This window comes from Nanorana parkeri, unplaced genomic scaffold (assembly GCF_000935625.1).
Source record: "Nanorana parkeri isolate BGI_ZX_2015 unplaced genomic scaffold, ASM93562v1 scaffold1137, whole genome shotgun sequence".
NCBI lineage: Eukaryota > Metazoa > Chordata > Amphibia > Anura > Dicroglossidae > Nanorana > Nanorana parkeri.
Genome location: NW_017307405.1, coordinates 357,695 through 380,003, shown reverse-complemented (window position 1 = coordinate 380,003; position 22,309 = coordinate 357,695). Strand labels below are relative to the sequence as shown.

Sequence of the window (22,309 nt, the reverse complement as noted above, 5' to 3'; positions counted from 1 at the left end):
CGAATGGACCTGTAATATATAATATATTAATATAATATATTATATGTAATATATAATATATTAATAAGTCTTTAAATAAACCAAACTGTGCTTGTGGTTTACTGGACCTTTAACAAGACCTCAGTATTTATACCTAGCCTTAATGGCATCACTGACTGTGCCTAATACCTGCAGAGAGGAAGAAGCTCCTTGGACAGTGATTGGGATAACGAACAGTACTATAGTAAGATCAAACAGCATTCTAGCAATGCTACACCCCATGATCCTTTGGACTTTTCTCAACAGATTGCTTAAAAACATGTTGCTGCTGATCTTGCAGTGATAGATTATAGGACAGGTGCAGAGAGAACCTGCAGGAGAGATAGAGAGGAATTGGAATTACTATAATTAGACTCTGTGGAAAGCATCTCTGAATTGTCAGCAATTTTATTTTTGCAGCTTTATCAAGATCTGCATTGAACACTTTTATTTGCAGACAAAAAGCCTAACTCTAGCCAGAAAAGTTTCCATGCTTAATGCTGTCCCAAGATACCCATCAACTCCATCTGGTTCCACGTCTCATGGGCAAATATTGTTTTGAAAATCTGGGCATTTGGGTTGAGAAGAAAGTTCTGCTTTTCCAAAGTGTTCATGTTATCAAGAAGGACCACATCAGAGCAAAAATAACCATATTTAATGCCACCTGAAAAAGAATGCCTCAATACAAAATAGTCCATATGGTAAACTTGAAATCCATATAGTCCATATAGTACACTTGGCGCAAAGTTGTACCCTTTGAGATCACTGCAAACAACAAGTGGGCGTCTGGAGCCTAAGAGGTATAACATTTGCATACTGAAAGCCTTCTTTACACTAAGAATGAGTAAAAAGTGGAATTAGACTTCCATAGGAGATAGTTTTGGACAACTCTATAGATTGCTTGAAAAAAGGCTGAATATAATTCTTTAAGCACAAAATATATTTGACTACGGATATAACACTGAAAATTGTTGAACCAGGGAGCTTTCTATTACCTTAAGAGATCAGAAAGTAATTTTTCTCCCTGTTGGAGCAAAATTGGAATACCTTTCATAGGATTTTGTTTGCCTTCTTCTGAGTTAACTGCGGATTTAGGTTTCTAAGAATGCAGATTTTTAATGTATTTATTTTTGTCTTTTTGGTTGAATTAAATGGACATGTGTCTTTTTTTCAACCTATATAACTATGTCTCATGGTAGGAATAGCAACGGTCTGCATTTGGGTCTGCATTTGGGTTGTACCAGCAGCACTGTCTGGTGAATATATAGGAAATAATTGAACCATATACAGTATAATTCAGAATGATATGCCACAATTGTTTTAACGCTGACTTCCAGGCAGATATAAAAGCCATACATGAATGCTACTACATCATGTTTTAAATGCAAGCAGTGTAAATATCTTAATTTGATTTGGTATCAACCTCTTGCAGTCCCTGTACAGCAGAGCTCAGAGAGGGAGAAGCAGGTCAAGGAGCCAATCAGTGCAGTGCATGCAAGGATCACACTAATAGAGGGAGAGAGCAAAGTCACAGGAGATGAGCTCACCTGTGTGCTGCTTCCCCTTCTGCTGTCTTGTAACAGAGCGGGGGTGGACAGGTGACTTGTAATTTAAAGTGAAACAGCAAAAGAGAAAGATCAGGTCCCCTGACAGGCAGGACTGTGCTGTGTGGCAGAGCTTTGCAAATAACAGGAATGGATGATCAAAAATACAAATCCTTTTGGCAGGTAAATGCCTTCCTAAAGGTATTTCATCTGTGTATTTAGTTTCTTGTCTGGAGTTCAGCTATAAAGGGGTATACGCGCAATGCAATCTTATTGTGTGAGAGGTCTCCATAGATAGTGTTTAAAAAGCTAGGGGGCCCTATACATATTTTGCTGCAGGGTCCAGTTATTTATAACTCTCTCTGAGCACAGGTGTGTTTTTATAGTAAATAGTAATGTAAAATGAGAAATAAGGGAGAAAATATGAAACAATTATAGATTGTTGACTAAGAATGTCAATGTATATTTAAAAGAAGCTGATTGAAGTCAAACAATAGCCCAAAGTGAAGACTCACCTGCACTCTGATGTTCCCAGGACTCCACAGGTTTCTGGGTAAAATATTCAAAGAACACAACCTGCTACAGGGCTCTATATAAGAATGGTTTGTCTGATTTTGTGTTTACCAGAATGCATTTGAAAACAACTATTTCTCCTCACTGGATTTTGAACATAGCGAACAACTATCTTTGTATATTTTGTTTTATTATTTCAACAGACAAATAAGATTAGATCAGATATCACAATTTACATGTAGTAGAAAAATGGTTGTAATTTAAAATTGTGCAACTGCAAGCACTACAAGTCAACACAGCTTAAAGAAAATCCACAGGTGTTAAAGGAGAAGTATGGGGCAGGGCTCGAAAATCCACTCGTCTGCTCGTCTGCGACGAGCAGACAGTGGAGCCTGACGAGCAGCTTCCAGGCCGGTCGCTGTAATTACACGGCCGGCCGGGAGCTTTACAGTCAAGCGATCGAGCGTCTATATAGACGCTCGATCGCTTGTGTCAGAAGCTGTCACTGCCGTTGCCAGTCCTGAGATCCGCTGTGCCCGATGCGGCCAGGACCCGCACGGCTCTGTGACAGGAGATCAAAGGGAGTTCAGTACATGAACTCCCTTTGATCTCCTCTCAGTCCCCGAATGCAGGAAGTGATGTATATTACATCACTTCCTGCATTCAGTGTCACTCTCCAGCTAGAGAAGCTGATGAAGCCGATCTCTGCCTCATCAGCTTCTCTGGGGGTCCCTAGGTGACTTTAGGGTCTTGGAGACCCCTGATGTCTCCATTAAGAGGACCTGTCATGTAAGAGGGCCTATCCCATAGGGGGCTTCTTAGCCCCCCATGTAATAGCAATAAAGTTGTGTTAAAAAAAAGTAATATAAAAAATTAAAGACTCATAAAAAATAAATAAAGAAGTATAAAAAAAAATGAAAAAACTCAGTGACCCAAAGCTCAGTATACCGTGAGCTACAGCTCGCGGTATACTAAGACCAACACAGCCGGGACGGATCCCGACATTACTGTTGAGATCTACCCAGCTGTGTGATTGGCCAGGGCCTTTCAAAGTTGAAAAAAAGTAAAACAATAAAAAAACTGTCCCTAAGTGTCTCAATCTAACCTATTCTTACCAATAAAGCAGACCCTAATACTTAAAAATTCTACCCATGTAAAATTAATCTAGCTAGTGACCCCTTAAAAGAGCCTATAAAATGATCATTTTTTATAATGAAAGACAAGGACAACCTATTCAGTGGAATTCCATCTCCATAAGGTGCACATCATTACTTTTCCTTCACTCCCCTGCCTCTTCATTTAGTTAATAGGGGTTAAGAGAGTTAGGTCTTTGTAAGCGCCAAGGAGACTTGGAGCCTATACAGGGCTGACTCTCTCCATGCTACGCTGAAAAAAGGCTGAGTGCCTGATGCAATTCTTGACTTCTGCACATAAATTGGATCTCTGGCTCATCCCTCCTGTGCCACAGGATCTTATGAGAGCGTGTTTCTGGCTTACTTTGGACTTATTTTCAATGTACTGTAGGGAATGTTCAGCCATGCTCTGCCAGGTGAGTTTGGGAGTAATTGGGGTTACAGCAAGGCAGCACTTTACATTTGCTGTCTATTTTTCATGAAAGACTTGTTGGTAACATATTAGACATAAAAAAATAATGACAACTCTTCCTCAAATGAAAGTTTAACAAAGTTATTTACTAAAGGGAGAAGAGTTAGGAGAAGGCAGAAGAAGTGAACAATCTAGGCCAAAATAGCTGATTAGGAACAATTCTCCAATTCAGCTCACTTTCCAGTTCATCTATGCTGTCCTAGATTGTTCACTTCTACTGCCTTCTCTAAACTCTGTACCCTAAAGTGAATAACCCTGTGGATGTTGGATTGTTTTTTCTATTCCTTTCTATTTTTTTAATTTTGCATTTTTATGTATGTTGTTTTTCAGTAGACAATGTTTTCATGGGATTTGTGCTCAAGCCACTAATTGCAAAATTCTACAGAGCTGCTCATTATTCCACTAGGACTAACATAAATATTCCTTAAGAATTACACAATGAGCAATAACAAACAAGAACAGGTATTGCTGCTGGGTATAGAAATGCAGTGCATCTCATCCAAACACATTTGTAAATATCACATTTCACTAGTGAATTTAGACATTCACTAAATACGCAGCTCCTGCATGCATCATTTTCTGCTTGCTTTCTATAAACGAGGACATTTTCTTATTAACTGCCCACATTAGTATAGCCAATCTGTGAAATGAATTGCCAGTCAGTCCGTCTGATCTGTTTAGCTCTGTTTTCACAGCTCTCTGTCTGCAAATATGAACTGAAAAAGAGAGCAAATACTGGACACAGCCCTCTACACTGATATACCTTCCACTGACATATCTGACCAACTTCCTGAGAAAAAGGGACACCTTTTAATACAATGTATGCAGACAAATGACAGGCCCTCTCCACGCTCAGGTTTGAATGAATGCACAAAAACCAATTGGTTAAACCTACAAGTGTTTTGTTTTTTTCCTGGAGTTTAATGCAGTGTAACACATCTTGTAGTCAAACAATAGGTTTTTTGATAGATGTCTATACAGTAGACTGAGAAGAGGGACAATTGAGGTGAAAAGAGGGACGGAGGGATTTGGTTTCAAATCCCTCCAAAAGAGAAACAGTTGGGAGCTATGCACTAACTGTCATGACTCAAAGCCAAAAAAAAAGCTAAGTACAGGGTTTAGACAATTCCTTTTATTTAAAACCCTACTCCAGACAAAACTGTGGCATTTGGCTTTAAATTATTTAGGCCTAATATTGCCACACCTGTAAAAGCAGACCTAGCATGAGAATGTACCTTGCAGGAGAACATTCTTTTGTGATTTGCAATTCTCAGCTTTCTCAGAGCAAGGTATGTATTTTTTACTTTTCAGTTTCAATTTTTTTTTCTTTTAGATTTTTTTGATATGGAGGTGGGAGGCTACCTAATAGGCGGACCTTGAATTTTCATGCCAAGTTCAGTTTAAGCAGGGCCTGCAACTTCTCTGGGATCCTGTATTTCCTCTCTTCTTGGACACAGATGGGCATGTAAGCATCAGAAAATCTGCCCTCTGGTACTACCCAGCACTAGATGGATAGATATAAACCTGCCTACCAAGAAAGAAATACTCCAAACAAAACATAGGAGACAGTGCATATTTTATAGAAGTTGCCGTTTCAGGTCTGGGGAACCTAGCAAGCAATTGAGGTATATGTCTTGGGTCCCCAAGTGTTGTGATGTCACTTGGGGTGCAGGATAACCTGCACCCCAAGGTTTCTGGAGTACGCGGTCCAGTTCTGGTCACCAGTACTAAGAAAAGATGTCCTTGAGTTGGAAAATGTTGGAAAGATATTGTTCTTTTTAGGAACAGTCAGCTAAAACTGTTACATGAATGGTCTGTTAAAGCTCACAAATGTCCTCCATTTTTTTTCTGGTGCATGCAATTTGATCTCATTTGTGTTGTAAAGTCTTCAGTAAAGCGGTTATCTGTGAACTTTCAGTTCCAATGTTTCCTCTGCACTGGCTACGGGCTAGTTCACACCAAGTGCAAAGCAGATGCAGAACAGACCAGTTACAGAACGCATCAAAACTGCATCCAATGTATTCCAGTGGTATTTTGGGCTCTAGTTCACACCAGAGCATTCAGTTCCAGAGCATGTGGAAAAACTGCAGCATGCCCTATTTTCTTTTCTCTGGAACGCACCAAAACGTATGCAAACACATCAAAAATGCATGCAAATGCCCTGGAATGCACTAAAAGCCCATTTTAGGCAAAAATACGTAGTTTTTAACCGGCTCGGAACTTGGCAAAAATGTGTCAAAGCACACTGCACTGCATGGGTTGGACTTGATGGACGTATGTCTTTATTCAACCCCAAATACTATGTAACTATGTAACTATGTGCAGAAACTCGTGCAGATCTGGTCTGCATTTGGTGTGAACAAGCCCTAAGAAGATTCCACATCTCCAAACCCCCTGCAATTCTGAAGACATGTGATGTGCAATGACATGGGTATGTTCACACATTACATGGTGTCAGAACGCTACAACTATACTTAGTTTACCTCATTTAAAAACATGTTGATAGATGATAATTAAACCTTTTTCTGCATTTTACAACTTTTCAAAATGTGCAATAAATGTTCTAAGGTTACCTGAAAGGTGTAAATGAAGGGTTCCGCTATATTTCATACTACTTTTCAGAAGCATATTGGTTTCCGTCTTATAAAAATAACACAGAAAGCAGGACGGTGAATGATATGGTCATGACATATAATATAAATTGAAAGGAACATTGGCTGTGGCCTTGGGAGAAAGATTTGAGCGCAGCCTTATGTGTGTGCAATCTAAAACTTTATGATGAGATCATTTCAACACACAGCCATTGCCACAGGCTAGACTCTACAGAGGAGCAACCTTGAAAAATGATTTGTGTGTTTAGTAGTACAAATATTAGGCACTACAACCAGGTACTGCTGACACATACACTATTAAATATTAATGATCATTTTGACATGCTGTGCAGACTTTACAGAGTTTATATACTACACATCAGCAGCGCTAATTCATACATGACAATAAACAGGTTACAATATTCTATGCACAGCAATCCTTTAAGTTAAGTATATTCTTTATTATTAATGGTAACCAACAATTGCTTACACATTAACTTGATCAATGAGTTAACAGTCACTGAAAATCAAGCGGGTGTCTGCTGGGACAACATTTTATTTACTACAGACCAGCAAACCTGATAACCACATGAATTGCATAACTGGAAAAAAATTGTTTGCTCCCTCTGGGTGGCATAGAGCAGTTGATTTCCAGAGAAAAAAAATGGATCCAAAGCAAGAAGCATGGACTGAACACGCTTTTTATGAGCTGCACAGGATAAATGAACCCCTCCCTGAATCTGCCATTTGAGAAAAGGGGGTTAGACTCACAGGGACTGATATTTATAGACAAATTGTGATTGGTTATGACTGCCATAGATTTTAGAGTAGAGGGACAGGGATCAGGGGATGCCAGGCTAGTTCCCTAGTTACTCAGCCATACTGTAACTAATTATATCAGTGTTGAATATCTGTAAAATGTTCTTGGAACAAAGCAAGCTTTATTCAGACAACTTAACCGCACAGGTATAAAATACACACATATGGGAAGAATGCATACATACTGGAACAGAAGGATATGCGAGGTCATAAATCACAGATAATATTCATTGTCATTTTCTGTAGCAACAACTTCAACTCCCAGGCACAAAATCAATGCTGCTAAGAAATAATCCTTTTATCTGTTGCATTTCTAAGAGATAGTTCCATCAGAGGTGGAAAGAGAGTTACATTATAGTATGTGATATACAGTATATTAGCTTGAACATGCCCGTGTTTGCTGCTAATGGACAATAGGAGTTTAGCTGTAACCAGTGCAGGTACTGCATGTATGTTTGAGCCATACAAAAGGGGTCTATTGTCCATTTAAGACTACATGAATTATATGTATGGCATTGGACAACTTTTGTTTTACATTATAGCAGGGGTTTTCAGATTTTAGTCTTCAAGACCACACATGGCTATCATACATCAGCAAAACTTGAACTAATTAATGAGGTGACTTTAGGTATAATCATTTTCACTCATTTAACACAAATTTTTAAAAACTACTAAAAAAATATCTAACTGTCAAATATGATTATAATATCTCTAATCGTTTTTGCACTGTTACTTTACATAAAAGAAAAAAGGCATAACATCTCAACTTTCAGGTGCTTGGTTTTTCAGCAGATGTGAGTTTAAAAGAAAGTTACTTACAGACAGAAGTATTTGAAAAGCACTGTGGATGACCTCTATGTACTGAAATTCAATGATGCATCCTGTCACCGAGATGAATGAGTGATCGCCAAGGTCTCTATTGGCAGGAGGAGGCACTACCCTTCTTATGCAGCCAGGCCCATGTTCTCTCCACCATGAACGATGGATGGAGATATTAAATGTCATAAGATCTGTTTCCTATAGAAAGTATATAAAAAGGGAACAGAGTCAATTAGCTAGAATAAACATGCTTAAACAAGTATTTTATTTTGAATTTCAAAATTTTCAAGTATTAGGTAAATTATCAAAGTGCTTGAATTGATAAAAAAAATGTGTCGCAATGACAATTAAACCAATTTATTAAACATGTAATAAAAGTTTAGATACCTAGATAGTTTAAATTTGTATACAGCATGTGCCAGTTCAAGGCATCCCAGAAAGATCCAAAGCGAGTTTGTGAAGCCTAAACAGGTATGTGCAGGCACCTTTTATCACCTGCTGTAAGGCTGTACACTACTTTAATATAGTTACATAGTTACTTAGTATTTGAGGTTGAATAAAGAGATAAGTCCATCAAGTCCAACCTAGTGTGTGTGTGTGTGTGTGTGTGTGTGTGTATTGGTCCCCGAGTCATCTCATTCTTAAGAGTATCTGTACCCCTGTATATTATGGTTTCTCAGGAAATCGTCCAAAAGCTTCTTGAATGAATCCACACTATTTGCTGAAATCACTGCGTGTGGCAGCGAGTTCCATACCCTAACCGTGCGAACTGAGAAGAACCCCCTTCGCCCCTTGTGTTTGAATTTTTTTTCTACTAGTTTTAGGTGGTGGCCTCTAGTCTTTGTTACGGAATTAATCTTAAAGAGTTTGTTGCTAATGTTGCTATGACTATAGAACATCTTGTACATGAAAAGCATGCCCCCCCTTAATCTCCTTACTTCCAGCGTGAACGTATTTTAATTTAGTAGCCTTGTCTCATAGTTCTGGTCCTCCATCCCCTTGATGAGTTTGTTTGCCTTCCGCTGGACTCTCTCCAGCTCAAGGACATCCTTTCTGTGCACCGGTGCCCAAAACTGCACCGCATACTCCAGGTGAGGCCGAACCAGTGATGTGTAAAGTGGCAAAATTATAGACTTGTCCCTGCAAAACATTCCCTTCTTGATGCAGTACAGGATTCTACTAACTTTGCTTACAGCAACCTGGTACTGTAATCTATTATTCAGTTTATGGTCTTCAATGACCCCCAAATCTTTCTCCATTTCCGACTTCCCTAGCAGCATACCCAAAATTGTATAACCCATTTGCTTATTTTTAATCCCAAAGTGCATAACTTTGCATTTATCGACATTAAACCCCAGCTTCTAATGACATGGTTAACAAGGAGAACTTTGAACCCTAGGGGGTGGATATTTAGGGATCCCTTTTTCACCAATTTAGTTGCGCTAGGATAAAGTATTAGGTCACCAGCTGCAACAATGTGTATAAACGTGATCAATGTGAGCTAATATGTTGCGCTTGGTATTAACTGTTAAATATTAAATATTCCCCCTAATGTTCGTGTCCTCCTATTATATCGTGAATAATTAGTGGAAACAATATATCATTTATAAAGAAAGTGATGGTGTTCGTGTCATAAAATGTTGTTTAAAACATAAATTCAGTGACATTAGGGGGGTGATTTACTAACCTAAACACACGCACGCACTAGGTGCGTGTGATTTTTACACAGCAAAACGTATTTATCAACCAAAAAGTCTCTAAAAGCATATTTTCACTAATGCCATATATGGAAAAATCATGCACATGATGCATATATAATGCTGCTTCACAGTTTAGACAAAAATGGTTAGCTCATGCATTTACATTCCTGCATTCATCAACGCAAGCAACACAACCTAGAGCTAATTTACACAACATCACCTTGCAATTCATGCAGGGCTTTGCACAACACACCTGCTGGGTGTGTACACACTACAAAGGTGTCTAGATTCCACCAATAGATCATGCTGGGAGGGAACACACTACAGAGGTGTATACTTGTTCGTGGCATGTTTATAAGGTTAGTAAATCAACCCCTAGATATCATAAAGGTGTCTTTAGTTTAGTTAAACTATGGGGTTGATTTACTAACCTTATGTCAGCAAGGAAGCGGTGGATACCCTTGGATACCCTTGGGTACCGGTGGATACCCTTGGGTATCCACCGCTTCCTTGCTGACATACGGGAAAAGATTTACTAGGCTGAGTGTCCTTTACACTCATACGCGCTTTTATCCAACAAATCCTGTAAGTGTGATCACTTTTTTACCCTTAATAAAATTTTGGTTGATAAATATGTTTTGCTGTGTAAAAATGCACACGCACCTGGTGCGTGTGTGTGTGTGTGTTTAGGTTAGTAAATCACCCCCATGGTTTCACTAAACTAAAGATACCTTTATGATATCTAATGTCACTGAATTTATTGTTTTAAACAACATTTTATGACACGAACACCATCACTTTCTTTATAAATGATATATTGTTTCCACTAATTATTCACGATATAATAGGAGGACACGAACATTAGGGGGAATATTTAATATTTAACAGTTAATACCAAGCGCAACATATTGGCTCACATTTAGGGATCCCTTATTCTAAAGGGGGCTTCCAAATTCTGATAAGTTCCTTTCTGTAAACACCCACAACCCATTAGTACAAAGGATGTGGGGATAACGCCCCATCACCATGGAGTCAAGGTGCCTTGCATTAAGGGAAAGCTTTGCTGTTACCCCTTGCAAGTTACCCTCCAAATTCTGAAGACATGTGGCCTGGTAGGGTTCAGGAGTGTAAAACTGCATATTCCTGGATAAGGGAATCTTAAAGAGGAACTTTACCTCTCTCTTTAAAATAACAACTTAGGCACCTTTCGAAATGTTTAGTAATGACAATCTACAAACAGATACTTCTAAATAATTTCCGGCGTTTTATTCTTTGGATACCTTACATCTCTTTTCTTCCTGAGTCTTCTGACAGTGGCTATTTTTACTAAGGACAGGTTTACTGGATCTCCATTTACTTCCAAGAACTCTGGCACATGTGACTGAGACATGTGACCATGCACATCATCTCAGGAGAGGGAAATGCCTTTCCCTGAGATCTCATGAGATTACAGGTAAGATTTCCCAGCAATGCTCTGCTGATGTAATCTTCCCAGGATGCAATGCTTGGGCACATTACATCATTTTTGCACAGTGAACCAGGAATTGGATATACTCTATTTGTAAGTAACTGAAAAACAAGTTTGCTTAACTAATGAATGTAAGATGATTTTAAATCAGTATGCAGAGCTGCATGCTGGTGTTATTTTTAATGAAAGATGGTAATGGTCCACTTTAAAGGACAGTACACATTAACAAATGGGAAGAAAAAAACTGTGGGATTTTTCCTAATATTTATACCAGACCCTTATCCAGGCAAGCAGCCTGGGTGGCCCGGAGAGGGAGAATAGCATGCGCCCACCACCTCTAGAAACATATTTGGCCAATGACGTCATCCAGGATCCCTAACTTGCTTGTTGACAAACAGAAGTCAGTTGGGGATCTGTCATTGAGCAGCGATAGTGCTACCGCTGGTAAATGACAGATCCCCATTCAGTTTGTTGAGAAAGAGAAGCTGGCCAGGGGATCCGTCATTTAGCAGTACTAGTCCTACAGCCACTAAATGACAGATCCACAGCTACTGTTTGTAAACAAAATATGTCACTTTATAAACATGGTATTGGAAGGATTTGTGTATTTTTAGTGCTAGTTCTCACCAGCCCCAGTGCGTTCCAGCCCGATAGGTGCCAGAACGCACTGGATCGCATTCCTGCCATCTCACTTTGTTTTTTGGCGGGAGAGGGTGTGGCGGTGCATTGAAGTCAATGGCACTGCAGCCACTCCCTCCGGCCGCAGGGTGATCGCCCGCACTAGAATGCATGGCACATCAGTGCCTGCTTTCCGGCCAGAATGCATCGGGACTGGTGTAAACTAGCCATCAATGTTGCTCTTCAAGCCTCATTAAAATACACTTTCCCTGCTAAATGCTATTTTTTCTAAACATTTTTGCATTGGCACATATCCCCAAGGCAGTGCCCAGCTACCCATGTACTTTTGTTTAACAATAGCTTGCAAATTTTCTTGGAAAATGCTAAACAAAAAAAAATATATAGCAAGATTTGGTTACAATAGACTATAACAGGGTTCGCTGAAGCTCCTGCAAACCGAACTTTACCTGATTCGCTCATCTCTGCACATTTGCATTAAAAAAAGATGGGAAGGGAATGATGAATCTGTGATTTATACAGAAATTAGTGACAATTGAAAATATATTAAATTACTACTATTAATGTTATTATTCGCAGTAAAATTTGTTGACTTCAGGCTGACCATATCAAAAGTGTTACTCCCTGCACTTGACCTCTAGCATCTGATTTAACAAAATAACATCACTGGTATTCTATGTGCTGATAAAAGCTAAGCCACAGATCAATAAATGCATGCTTCAAAATCAATCTGGTGAAAGAGCCAGAGCATGCCTTCACTTTAACTTCTTGGAAACCTTTGTATAGAATTCTAAGATGCCATCAAGAAATCTATTACCACATGAATTTATTATCATTTACAGGAATGTATCTCGAAGAAATCTAACAAAAGTTAATGGGAAATTGAAGCAACAATCTCACAAGGTGCTATTGCACCGACATAACTAATATTATATAGCAATTTTATTGAAGGGGCATAACCTGTTTGCTTGTTGTTTACACTTTTGGAAATCTTCAACATAAAAATGATTTCAGTTTTGTATTTGTAGCGCCTATGTACGGTAATTGCTTACAAAGAAATGGCCAAAACTGAATGTGCAAACCATCACCCTCTAAGCTACCTCATAGCTCTAATCGTAACTAATGGTATTTAGTTTGCTAAAGCACTGTGTATAACAAACAATTACCATGTTGTTTAATTTTTAAAAACAGTCTTCTTTTTTTGCATTACAGCACTGCTGCTCTCCTCAAACCTTTTTTAGCCAATCCCTTTCTACATGCACTGGCTCCTGTTTCTGCTTGCACATCATTGCTTTGGGCCCACTTCTGGATAGTGACAATGGTGGACCATGCCTGCGCAATGTGTGTCAGGCAAGGCCCTATGTAGTCATGCTTCCTTAGTCATTAGTCCATAGTCATTATATTTGAATAAGATTTTCTGTATATTTGTACTATATCTTTGAGTTTGTTTTTATTCTTTTATTAATTGTGAAAAGTTTTTCTGCCCCTTTAAGGCCATTCACCTTTGCAACAAAGCATGTGCTAAGAACTCTCATGAGAGTCGAAAGCCAATTTCCATAGTCTAGACAGTGGTAAACGTAGTAGGAAGCTCACCTAAACCATCATGGGAATAATACAATCAATAGAGAAAAAGATAAGACAATTATTGACATAGAGATATCCCAAAAGCTAATGTTATCATAAAACTCGGAAATAAATGATCTGGTGTGGATGCATTAGTTTATGTTATGCTACTGGAGTCACAATACTTTTCAGTAGATACAGTTATAGAACGAAAACCTCTAGAAGCAAGAAATAACAAAACAGTCATCTGCTGAGATTAATAGGTCTGCGAGGAAGTACATGAGGAAGCAGGTAGGCTTTCATGTACTGTACATTATTCCCGTGGCATACCAGCTCATTTAGTGCCCCCATGCAATAGGATAAAATCACAAAACGTTAACACCAGTTTTCTATTTTCAGCCATGAGACTGTCATTTTGAAATTTTATTGTCACTTTTAACTGTCATGTTTAAAGAAATTTATTTTTTTACTGATCTTGGGGTGTTAGCATTGTAAATTGAGCCTAATACATCCTATTTATCTAAGTAGTTGTTGCCATTACCTTGAGCAAACAGTCAGATTCAAACTTTCATTCTGAAACTGATATTTTTGCAATTCAGCATTGAAATTGTTGTGCAACACAGATGGTTTTATTTCAGGCACTTTCAGAAATACCACCAGTTTTAAACCTCATTCAGCACAAACAGGCTTCTTTACAAAAGCCACTAAGAGCAATCGGTAGGTGCAAACAACATCTGTACAAATAAAAAAAAATGCTGAATTCTCAGGAGTTTTGGAATTTGGGTTTGAACATGCTTGTTCCAAGTAAGTGGCTTAGATTCCCAGTGAATCTCAGAAATATATTTTACAGCAAAGCAGAATAGTACGATCAGCAAGAGAGGACTACCAACCCCAGCAATACACTATACAGAAATGCAGAATAATACCATCGGCTATAGAGGGCTACAAATCCTAGCAATACATTTATACAGCAATGCAGAATAATACCATCAGCTATAGAGGACTACAAATTACAGTGATACATTATACAGCAATGTCAAATGGCATCGTCTATAGAGGACTACAAAAGCCCAGCAATGCATTATACATCAATGCAGAATAATATGAAGCTACAGCACAGCAGTGCTGCTACAGGATGCTGGCCTGATGTCTCCAGCAGAGGATCTCAGGAGGGCTGTGTGGGGTTCAGGGGGGCTGTCTGGGATCTCAGGAGGCTGTAGGGATCTTAGAAGGCTGTGTGGTGTCCCAAAAGGCTGTGCTGGGTCTCAAGAGGTGGTGCGGGTCTTAGGAGGCTGTGCGGAGGCTCAGAAGGCTGTGCAGGGTCTCAGGAGGCCGTGCAGGGTCTTACCAGGGCTGGGGTTCTCAGGTGGGATGTACGGGGGCTCAGGTGGGCTGTGCAGGATCTATGGTGGGCTATGTGGGGTCTGTGCAAGGTCTATGGTGGGGTGTGCAGGGTCTATGGTGGCTGTGCAGGGTCTTAGGAGGCTGTGAAGGGTCTTAGGAGGCTGTGAAGGGTCTATAGGGGGCGGTGCAGGGTCTATGGTGGACTGTGTGTGGTCTATGGTGGGCTGTGTGGGGTCTATGGTGGGTTGTGTGGGGTCTATGGTGGGCTGGATGGGGTCTATGTTAGGCTGTGTGGGATCTCACCGAGGTACAGATGGTCCAGCGAGCGACATGGTTTTCCAGGAATGAGGAGGAGATGTGTGCCCAGCTCTGTAAACAGAAAGGCTGCCTTAGGCAGCCAATTCTGTTTATAAATGTAAAGTGCTGGTATCAGCGCTTAGTATTGCGTCATTTTCATGAGTAGGAGTACTCGCCCTGTTACCGGTATTGGTATCAATATACTCAGATATGTGATGTGCAGTATACTCTTCAGATTGTCTCCTGCACACCAAGCATCACTGGGCATGAACCTGGAAGACTAAAGACATCTAGTGGCAGAAATAATTTACTGTGGAGTACAGTGCCAGAGAGAAGGTGAGTATTGCAGCCACAGCTGTTTTTATTTTAATATACTGCTGGGGGACAACTTAAGTGCCCAGAGCTGGGTTTTAAGCATTAGCATCTAATCCGAATTTAGTTTAGGTTGGTGAATGAGGAAATTATTTGCTGTGAGTGACTGTACTTTGCACATCCCAATTTCTGTTGTCACTGTTTATGTCAATAAGTGCATGTGCATGAATATATGCCTAATATGATTTATGATTACTGCTTAAGTAATTCTGCACATACATGTAGTTTAGCTGCTGAATACTTGTCTTTTTCTTTCCATTGACATTTCCTTTTTGCTTATGGAGTGATTGCACTGTGTATCTTGAAAGTGGTGTTTTATGTGGAATTGTTCATTTTCTACTTTTATATTTGAGATCTATTGATTTTAGCTGTGTTTACAAGCTAAAATCTTGCAATGATGAATAAAATAAAGGAAAGGTAAACTGGAGTCATGCATCAACTACCAAGAGCTCAAATTGTTGCCAAAGCAGCTTATATGAATCTCAGTATACAAACTGCAATAACAGCTAACTGGATATAACTGACCGAACCGCTAAGCATAAAACACAAGTTACTTTATATAAAATAGCTGCTAAAGTCTGGGAGGAAACCCCTCCCCCAAAAATGGGGGAAAAAACCCCACCCCCCTAAAATTCCATACCAGATCCTTGATCCGAGCACAGGCCTGTTGGTTTTTTTTTAATGGATCCACCGACATATTCCAGCGTCAATCATGACATCCAGCGTTGTCCACAACGACTCAAAGGAATAGAAAAAAACAATAAAAAATAAATAGAAATGAAAAAAAACGAAGCTGCCATCCTGTCCGCTTGCAACGAACTCCCGCCACATAATGTCATTTTGACAGATGGCGGCAACATATTTACAATTGGGCGGAGCTAGCAGTGACAGCTTGCTCCGCCCAACTGTTTATAGGAACAGTGCTTTGGCACAGTGCCTTGCGGGGTTCGCAAAACACACGAACTGCCGATGTTCGAGTCAAACTCACGCTCGACTCGAACATCGAGCCCATGCCTAATAGAGACCCAAATACACTCCAAAAGCATGTTTGTTCTCACAGTGTTGTTTTCAGAAGTTGCATGAAGTTACATCATAGGGCCCCTTTAAATACAGAACTTAGGGTAATTCTGAGCTCAGGTACAACAATGGAACAATAAAGATGTAATGTGGCTTTTGTAGACAGAAATTAGCATTTTAACATTTGAAGGAAAAAGTCAGTAATGCCAAAGTCTACACCCTGTAAGCCTTAATACAAATATAAAACAATGCAAGAAGTTTGTTTTTTGTAATGAGCACAATACTTATGTGCTGCCAGCAGAGAAAAACGTCAAGTAATTCAGAGCTGCTTTGGGTACTTTTTGCTGCTTGTCAAATTTACTTTAAGTTTCTATTCTGTGCTTCAAGATGTGGGTAAAGTCACTTATAAAAGCACAGGCAAGCTCTTGTTATGCAAATAAAACTAGAAAATATGAATAAAAATACACTGACAAGATGAGAACCGTAGAAGGAAAACGTATCAACGTTGCTTTAAAAGGACCTTTTCCCTCCAGGGAAATTATATTTGCAAATGTATTCTCAGGGCTTTTGAAACAGATACAATTTCATCATATGGTGGTAGAAAATCAAGCAAGGTATTGATATGCAAATTAAGTTTAAAAAATAGATATTATTGGGAATCAAAAGAGCAGCGAGCTTGTAACACAGTCTAAAGGTCTGATTAAGAAATGCAATCATGAGAAAACAGACAAGCTAATAGCTTCAGCCTAAACACTGAATGTAACACTTCATTCATGAAATGCTGGACCTTACGTATGAAAGTGTCTACCTGCTTCCCTGGTAAGTAAGGTGGTATTTGCCATAGGGCACTTGTAAACCAGTGGCTCAGGGAACTTGATTAGAGAGACAGCAAGAAAGTACACTATTTGTTATTTGTTGATTTGACTGGCCAATTCTGCATAATTTTAGGTAAATTCAACAACAACAACACCAAAAAGAGCAAAGTGCTAGGTCAGGTGAGAGAAGTCTCATGACTCTCTATAATCCAATGTCAATCTTGCATTTAAGACATAAAGCATATTTTCAATGCTTTATTCTAAATTACAATTTAAATGTATTACTTGACATGATTGGGTAAAAAGCGGGGGGTCCGTGTAAAGCACCATTACCTCATATGTAAGACAATACAATTAACAATACAATTTCAGTACAGGAGGTAGTAGGGCCCTCCTCGTGAGAGCTTACAATCTAGTAGGAGCGGCAAGTGATACAAAAGGTAATAACTGTTTTGGATGATTTAGTGGAAGAACTGAAAGTACTGTTATATCGAGGTGGAATATGCCTCCCTAAAGAGATGAGTTTTCAAGGATCACCCAAAGGTGGACAGAGTAGGAAATAGGTGGACAGATTGGTTAAGGGAGTTCCAGAGGATGGGAGACACTCTTGAAAAATCCTGGAGGCGAGTATGCGAGGAGCTGACAAGAGAGCTGGAGAGCAGGAGGTCTTGGGAAGAGCTAAGGGGCGGTTTGGGTGATATTTTGAAATGAGGTGGGGGATGTAGGTTGGGGCGGAGGTGTAGATGGCTTTGTAGGTTATTGTTAGTATTTTGAATGTAATATGTTGGGGAAGTGGGAGCCGGTGGAGCGATTGGCAGAGGGGGAGTGGCAAACACTGATCGGTTGGTAAGGTGGATGACTCTGGCAGCAGCGTTCATGATGGACTGAAGGGGGATAGCCTGATTAGTGTTAGGCCAACAAGAAGGGAGTTACAGTAGTCAAGGCGAGATATAACAAGGGAATGAATTAGAAGCTTTTGCAGTATCATTTGTTAAGAAGAGACACATTTTGGGAATATTATAGAGGTTGAGTTGGCAAGATTTGGATAGCGATTGGATGTGGGGCTGAAAAGAGAGCTCAGAATCAAGGATTACTCTGAGCACCCTGGTTTGAAGGGAGGTGTTGATTGTAGTGCTGTTGATTGTGATGGAGAAGTCGGGGGAGGGAACATGGAGTGGAGGAAATATTGCAAGCTCAGTTTTGGTCAGATTTAGTTTGAGGAAGTGGAACATGTTTGTCTTTTAGAAAGTGTAATACACGAGTTCTATCATGAGTTCTTTTTGTCTTATATACTTTGTCCACTAGATTGATGTATAATTAAACCAATACTTAGTTCATCAGATTATAATGCCTACACTGAATCCGAATCCGAATTGAGTTCAGTTACGAATTACGAAATACGAAATAACGGATATTCCGAAACGAAACAGAACAAATTTTTTGACGGCGCACAAGTCTAACACATGTGTCATGATTTCTTATTTTGCACAGGTTTGGAACCCTAGTGGTTTGAGAACAATGGTGATGGAAAGCAGCACACCCAGAAACAATCACCCAGAGATCTCAGGGATACATTATATCTTCTGAATGGAGGAGGGGAGATCTAATAGTGTTTCTTCACCCAGGGATACTACAAAGTAAGCCTCTTCTTATGGAAGCTATCATTATTTTTGGCTGCATTTATTTTGTTTACAACTATATAAATTAACGTTTTAAATCTTTTTTATTTATGCAAACACTTTGAAATTGCAAGATAAATAGGGCATCCATGCGGGGCTGGGCCAAGGGGTAGGCAGAAGAAGTGGCCACCTTGGGTACATCAGCAGAAAGGGGGCCCAAAAGGGGAAGGGCCTGTAACAAATGCTGGTAAAGTATTTCAAGGCACATTAGGAGGGGTGCACTTTGGCCTTTTCGCCTTGGGTGCTAAAGGACTTTGTCCCAGCTTTGCATGCATGCATACTTGCAAAACTATCAGGGCTACTAACAAAAGGGTGAGGAGTTTGGACAAGACAGGAGAAATGAACAATCTAGGACAACATAGCTGAACTGGAAAGTGAGCTGAATTGGAGAATTTTTCCAAATTAGTTATGTACCTAGATTCATGTCTCCTGCCTTCTCCAAACGTCCTTGTATGTGTCGTGTGGCTTTTCCAGAAGGTCTTCCAGCTCTTGTGCGTGCACTGTACAGAACCTATCATTCTCAATTTGTTCAGCTCTACAAGCTTCAAAGCCCAAAGGTCATAGGCTTTCCACACCCTCCTCTTAGTGTGTCATTTTGCTTCTAACGTATATTTGCATAAGAAGCAGGGACCATCACTGCACAAAACCGAGTGACTCCTCCAAGTCATACCCTGTGTTCTCCCTTCTTATTTGTTGACAGCTGCAATTTTTTAAACAAGTAGCTTGAAAACGAACCGGAGGAGAGAAAAAAAATTGGTAGTGGTAGAACTCCTGATTACATGCTCTGTTCCTTGCAAAGAATCCAAAATTTGTTTCGTTAGAGAACTTCCTGTGAGTGAAGATTTATGCTATCAGGTGATAGCAATTCATCAACTCCCACTTACTGAAGAACAGACTAGGCAAAATGGTGTCACGCTTGCTGTAGTTTCAACGTATGGGATCACAACTGCGGAGTGTAGTAGTAGGGTGGTGTGTGGAGACGGCTTCTCAGGCTCGAGTCCCAGGCGTCACTCCCAATCTTTAGCCGGAGTTTGGGACTCTAGCATCACAGCCGTATGTAACAAAAAAGGGTTAAATGCAGGGCTATTGCGTCATAGCCTAGGTTACCAATGACTAACCAAAACAGGAGGTACGTTTGCAGATTTATAGATAGTGAATTGCCACTTAGCCTCAGATATACCAGGGATTTCCCCAAGAAGAAACAGTTGAGCGGTAATCAATACAGTCTGTATCCACACAAGCTTTAACGAGCAAAGGTCTGGTTTAAGGCTTCCCCGGGAGGAATACTTGTGTTTTGGTGCTTCAGGTAGAGGTGCAAGGTGTAGGTCCACAGGCTGATCAATAGGGGTCCTCCCCAGGCAGGGCTGAAAGTCTCAGAGGCTAGGTATGGCTTGGTTCAGGTGTCAGGAGGCAGCAGGCGTTCTGACTCCAATAGTGGAACGCCATGCTGCCTCAGCTGGGGCTTTAAATAGAAAACAAAAAAATAGCCCAGGGATGTGGGAGGAGCCAGCCGCCGAAACGAACGGCTTCCGCGTTCCACCGTGGAACGCAGGCCGCTCGCTCAGCAATCCGGAAGTCGAGCGGCTTCCGCGTTCCACCGTGGAACGCAAAGCGGCCATCCCTGCACTTGGAGAGACTCGTTACAAATGGCACATGGAGAAATATAAAATCTAAATAATGCAAAAGGCAACAAAGGTTTGGAAGTATGCATGCATGCACATTTGTTTACCTGTAGTTACAAAGTATTTTCATTAAAAGCAAAGATACTTTAGTTCAACTTTGAAGAAGTTGTATAGCAATGCTTTTACAAGGCACCAAGGTATAGTGAAGGCATGGGACATTGACAAACAGTTTCCAGATTTTCAGTCAAAACTTTAAAAACCACTTTTTGGGAGTCTTTCATATCCATCACGGGCCAGTGCAGTGGGAGGCGAGAACTCACAGCACATCATTACGTCCGGTAACATCACCACGTTGGTATTCACAGGTGTAACTTTTCACAATGTACATTTTCTTTTTTTTTCTTTTTAACTCACAAAAACATTTAAAGTTATACATTTATAATTATTTGTCCTAATAATAACTCACCAGTACAACTGTCCCCATTTGCGGGTGACTGACAGGGTTACTTTTTTTTTTAGCATGTAATTTTTATTGGAAAAAAACTTCTGCATACATACAGAACGCATAATAAGAAACGAAACATCGCCATAACTGAGCGTTGACTAACATAGATGAATATGAATAATCAATCTTAATGTTTGTGTTAAACCACAATCAAGCCTTACAGCCCACGGGGGGTAGGGGTACACTTGAAAAGAAATAGGATCTAGATTGGAGCATAACGTAGACATATAAAAATATCAATATTACATTTTAGTACCTAAGAAACATAGATATGGACACAAGCAGTGCCATCAACCTTGCTATGTAGCATTGGACATAAAGGGGTCAGTCTGGAGGCATCAAGTATTGGCAGCCTACAGGACATCTAGTGCACCAAGTGATCCATCGAGTTTTGAGGTGAGATACCGCTTAGTGACTTGAAATGTCGTCATAATTTCCTTCAGTCGGTTTGTAGGAAGCTCAGTCGCTAGGAAAGTGGACCAGGTGGCAAAGAAGTTCGCAGTGAGGGGTTGGTTTATCTGCGCATCTAGCAGGTCAAGGGACATCAGTTTGTGTAGGAGGTCTTTTACTAGTTTTATTGTGGGGGGGCTTGGGAGCAGCCAGTTAGTTAGTGTCGCCTTCTTTGCCGCCAGTAAACATAAATGTTCCCATCTAGATGGTTCATGAGGGACAGCTATGTCTGCCGGGGTAGCCGTATGAAATAGACAGAATATCGGGCATATTTGTCTGTGGGTACCAGATATAGAGGTAATATACTGGAGCACCACTGTCCAAAAAGATTGAATAAGGGGATATAGCCAAATTAGGTGATCTAAATCCGGTGATGGGGCGTGGCATTTGGGGCAGGCCGTCAGCCAGTCCAGGGGAGAATTTTTGTATCGAATATTGAAGGCATAATATGCTCTATGTATTATTTTGAATTGGGTTTCCCTCCAGGATTCGCTAACAATGGCTTTCCTAAGGTTTAACCATCCCCTGAGTAGCATCTGATCCGCCTCCTCCTGTGGGATCTGTAGGAGGGTCGCCCATTTTGTCACCTGTGGAGAGAAAGACTGAGTGTGTATAGAAGGTAGTGAGGTACGTATGGAACGGACAATGTGGGCGAGCGGCATTTTCTGTGAGGGTGTCGCTAGTAGCTCCTGAAGAGGGACGGTAGGTACAGTTCTGAGGAGGGGGAGATTTGTTTTAATAAAGTGTGAAATCTGAGCATATTGCAGAAAATGTTTAGGAGCGACATGAAATTCCTTTTGTATGTCTCGAAAGTTTTTACAGCGGCCCTGGGGGTCTAATAGATCTTGGAGACGGGATATACCCTTGGATTGCCATTCAGCGAACACTGGGGATTCTCTCCCCTGGGGAAAGGCTGGTGTAGATGTAATGGG

General features: G+C 40.3%; 1 protein-coding gene across 1 annotated transcript in view; it reads right to left on the bottom strand.

Annotated features, from left to right (window-relative positions):
- NKAIN3 (Na+/K+ transporting ATPase interacting 3) overlaps positions 1–22,309 on the bottom strand; it is a 361,396-nt gene that overhangs the window by 91,681 nt on the left and 247,406 nt on the right. The window contains exon 4 of the mRNA XM_018568104.1: positions 7,910–8,107. Coding sequence (XP_018423606.1) covers positions 7,910–8,107 — 198 coding nt within the window. The remainder of the gene's footprint in view (positions 1–7,909; positions 8,108–22,309) is intronic.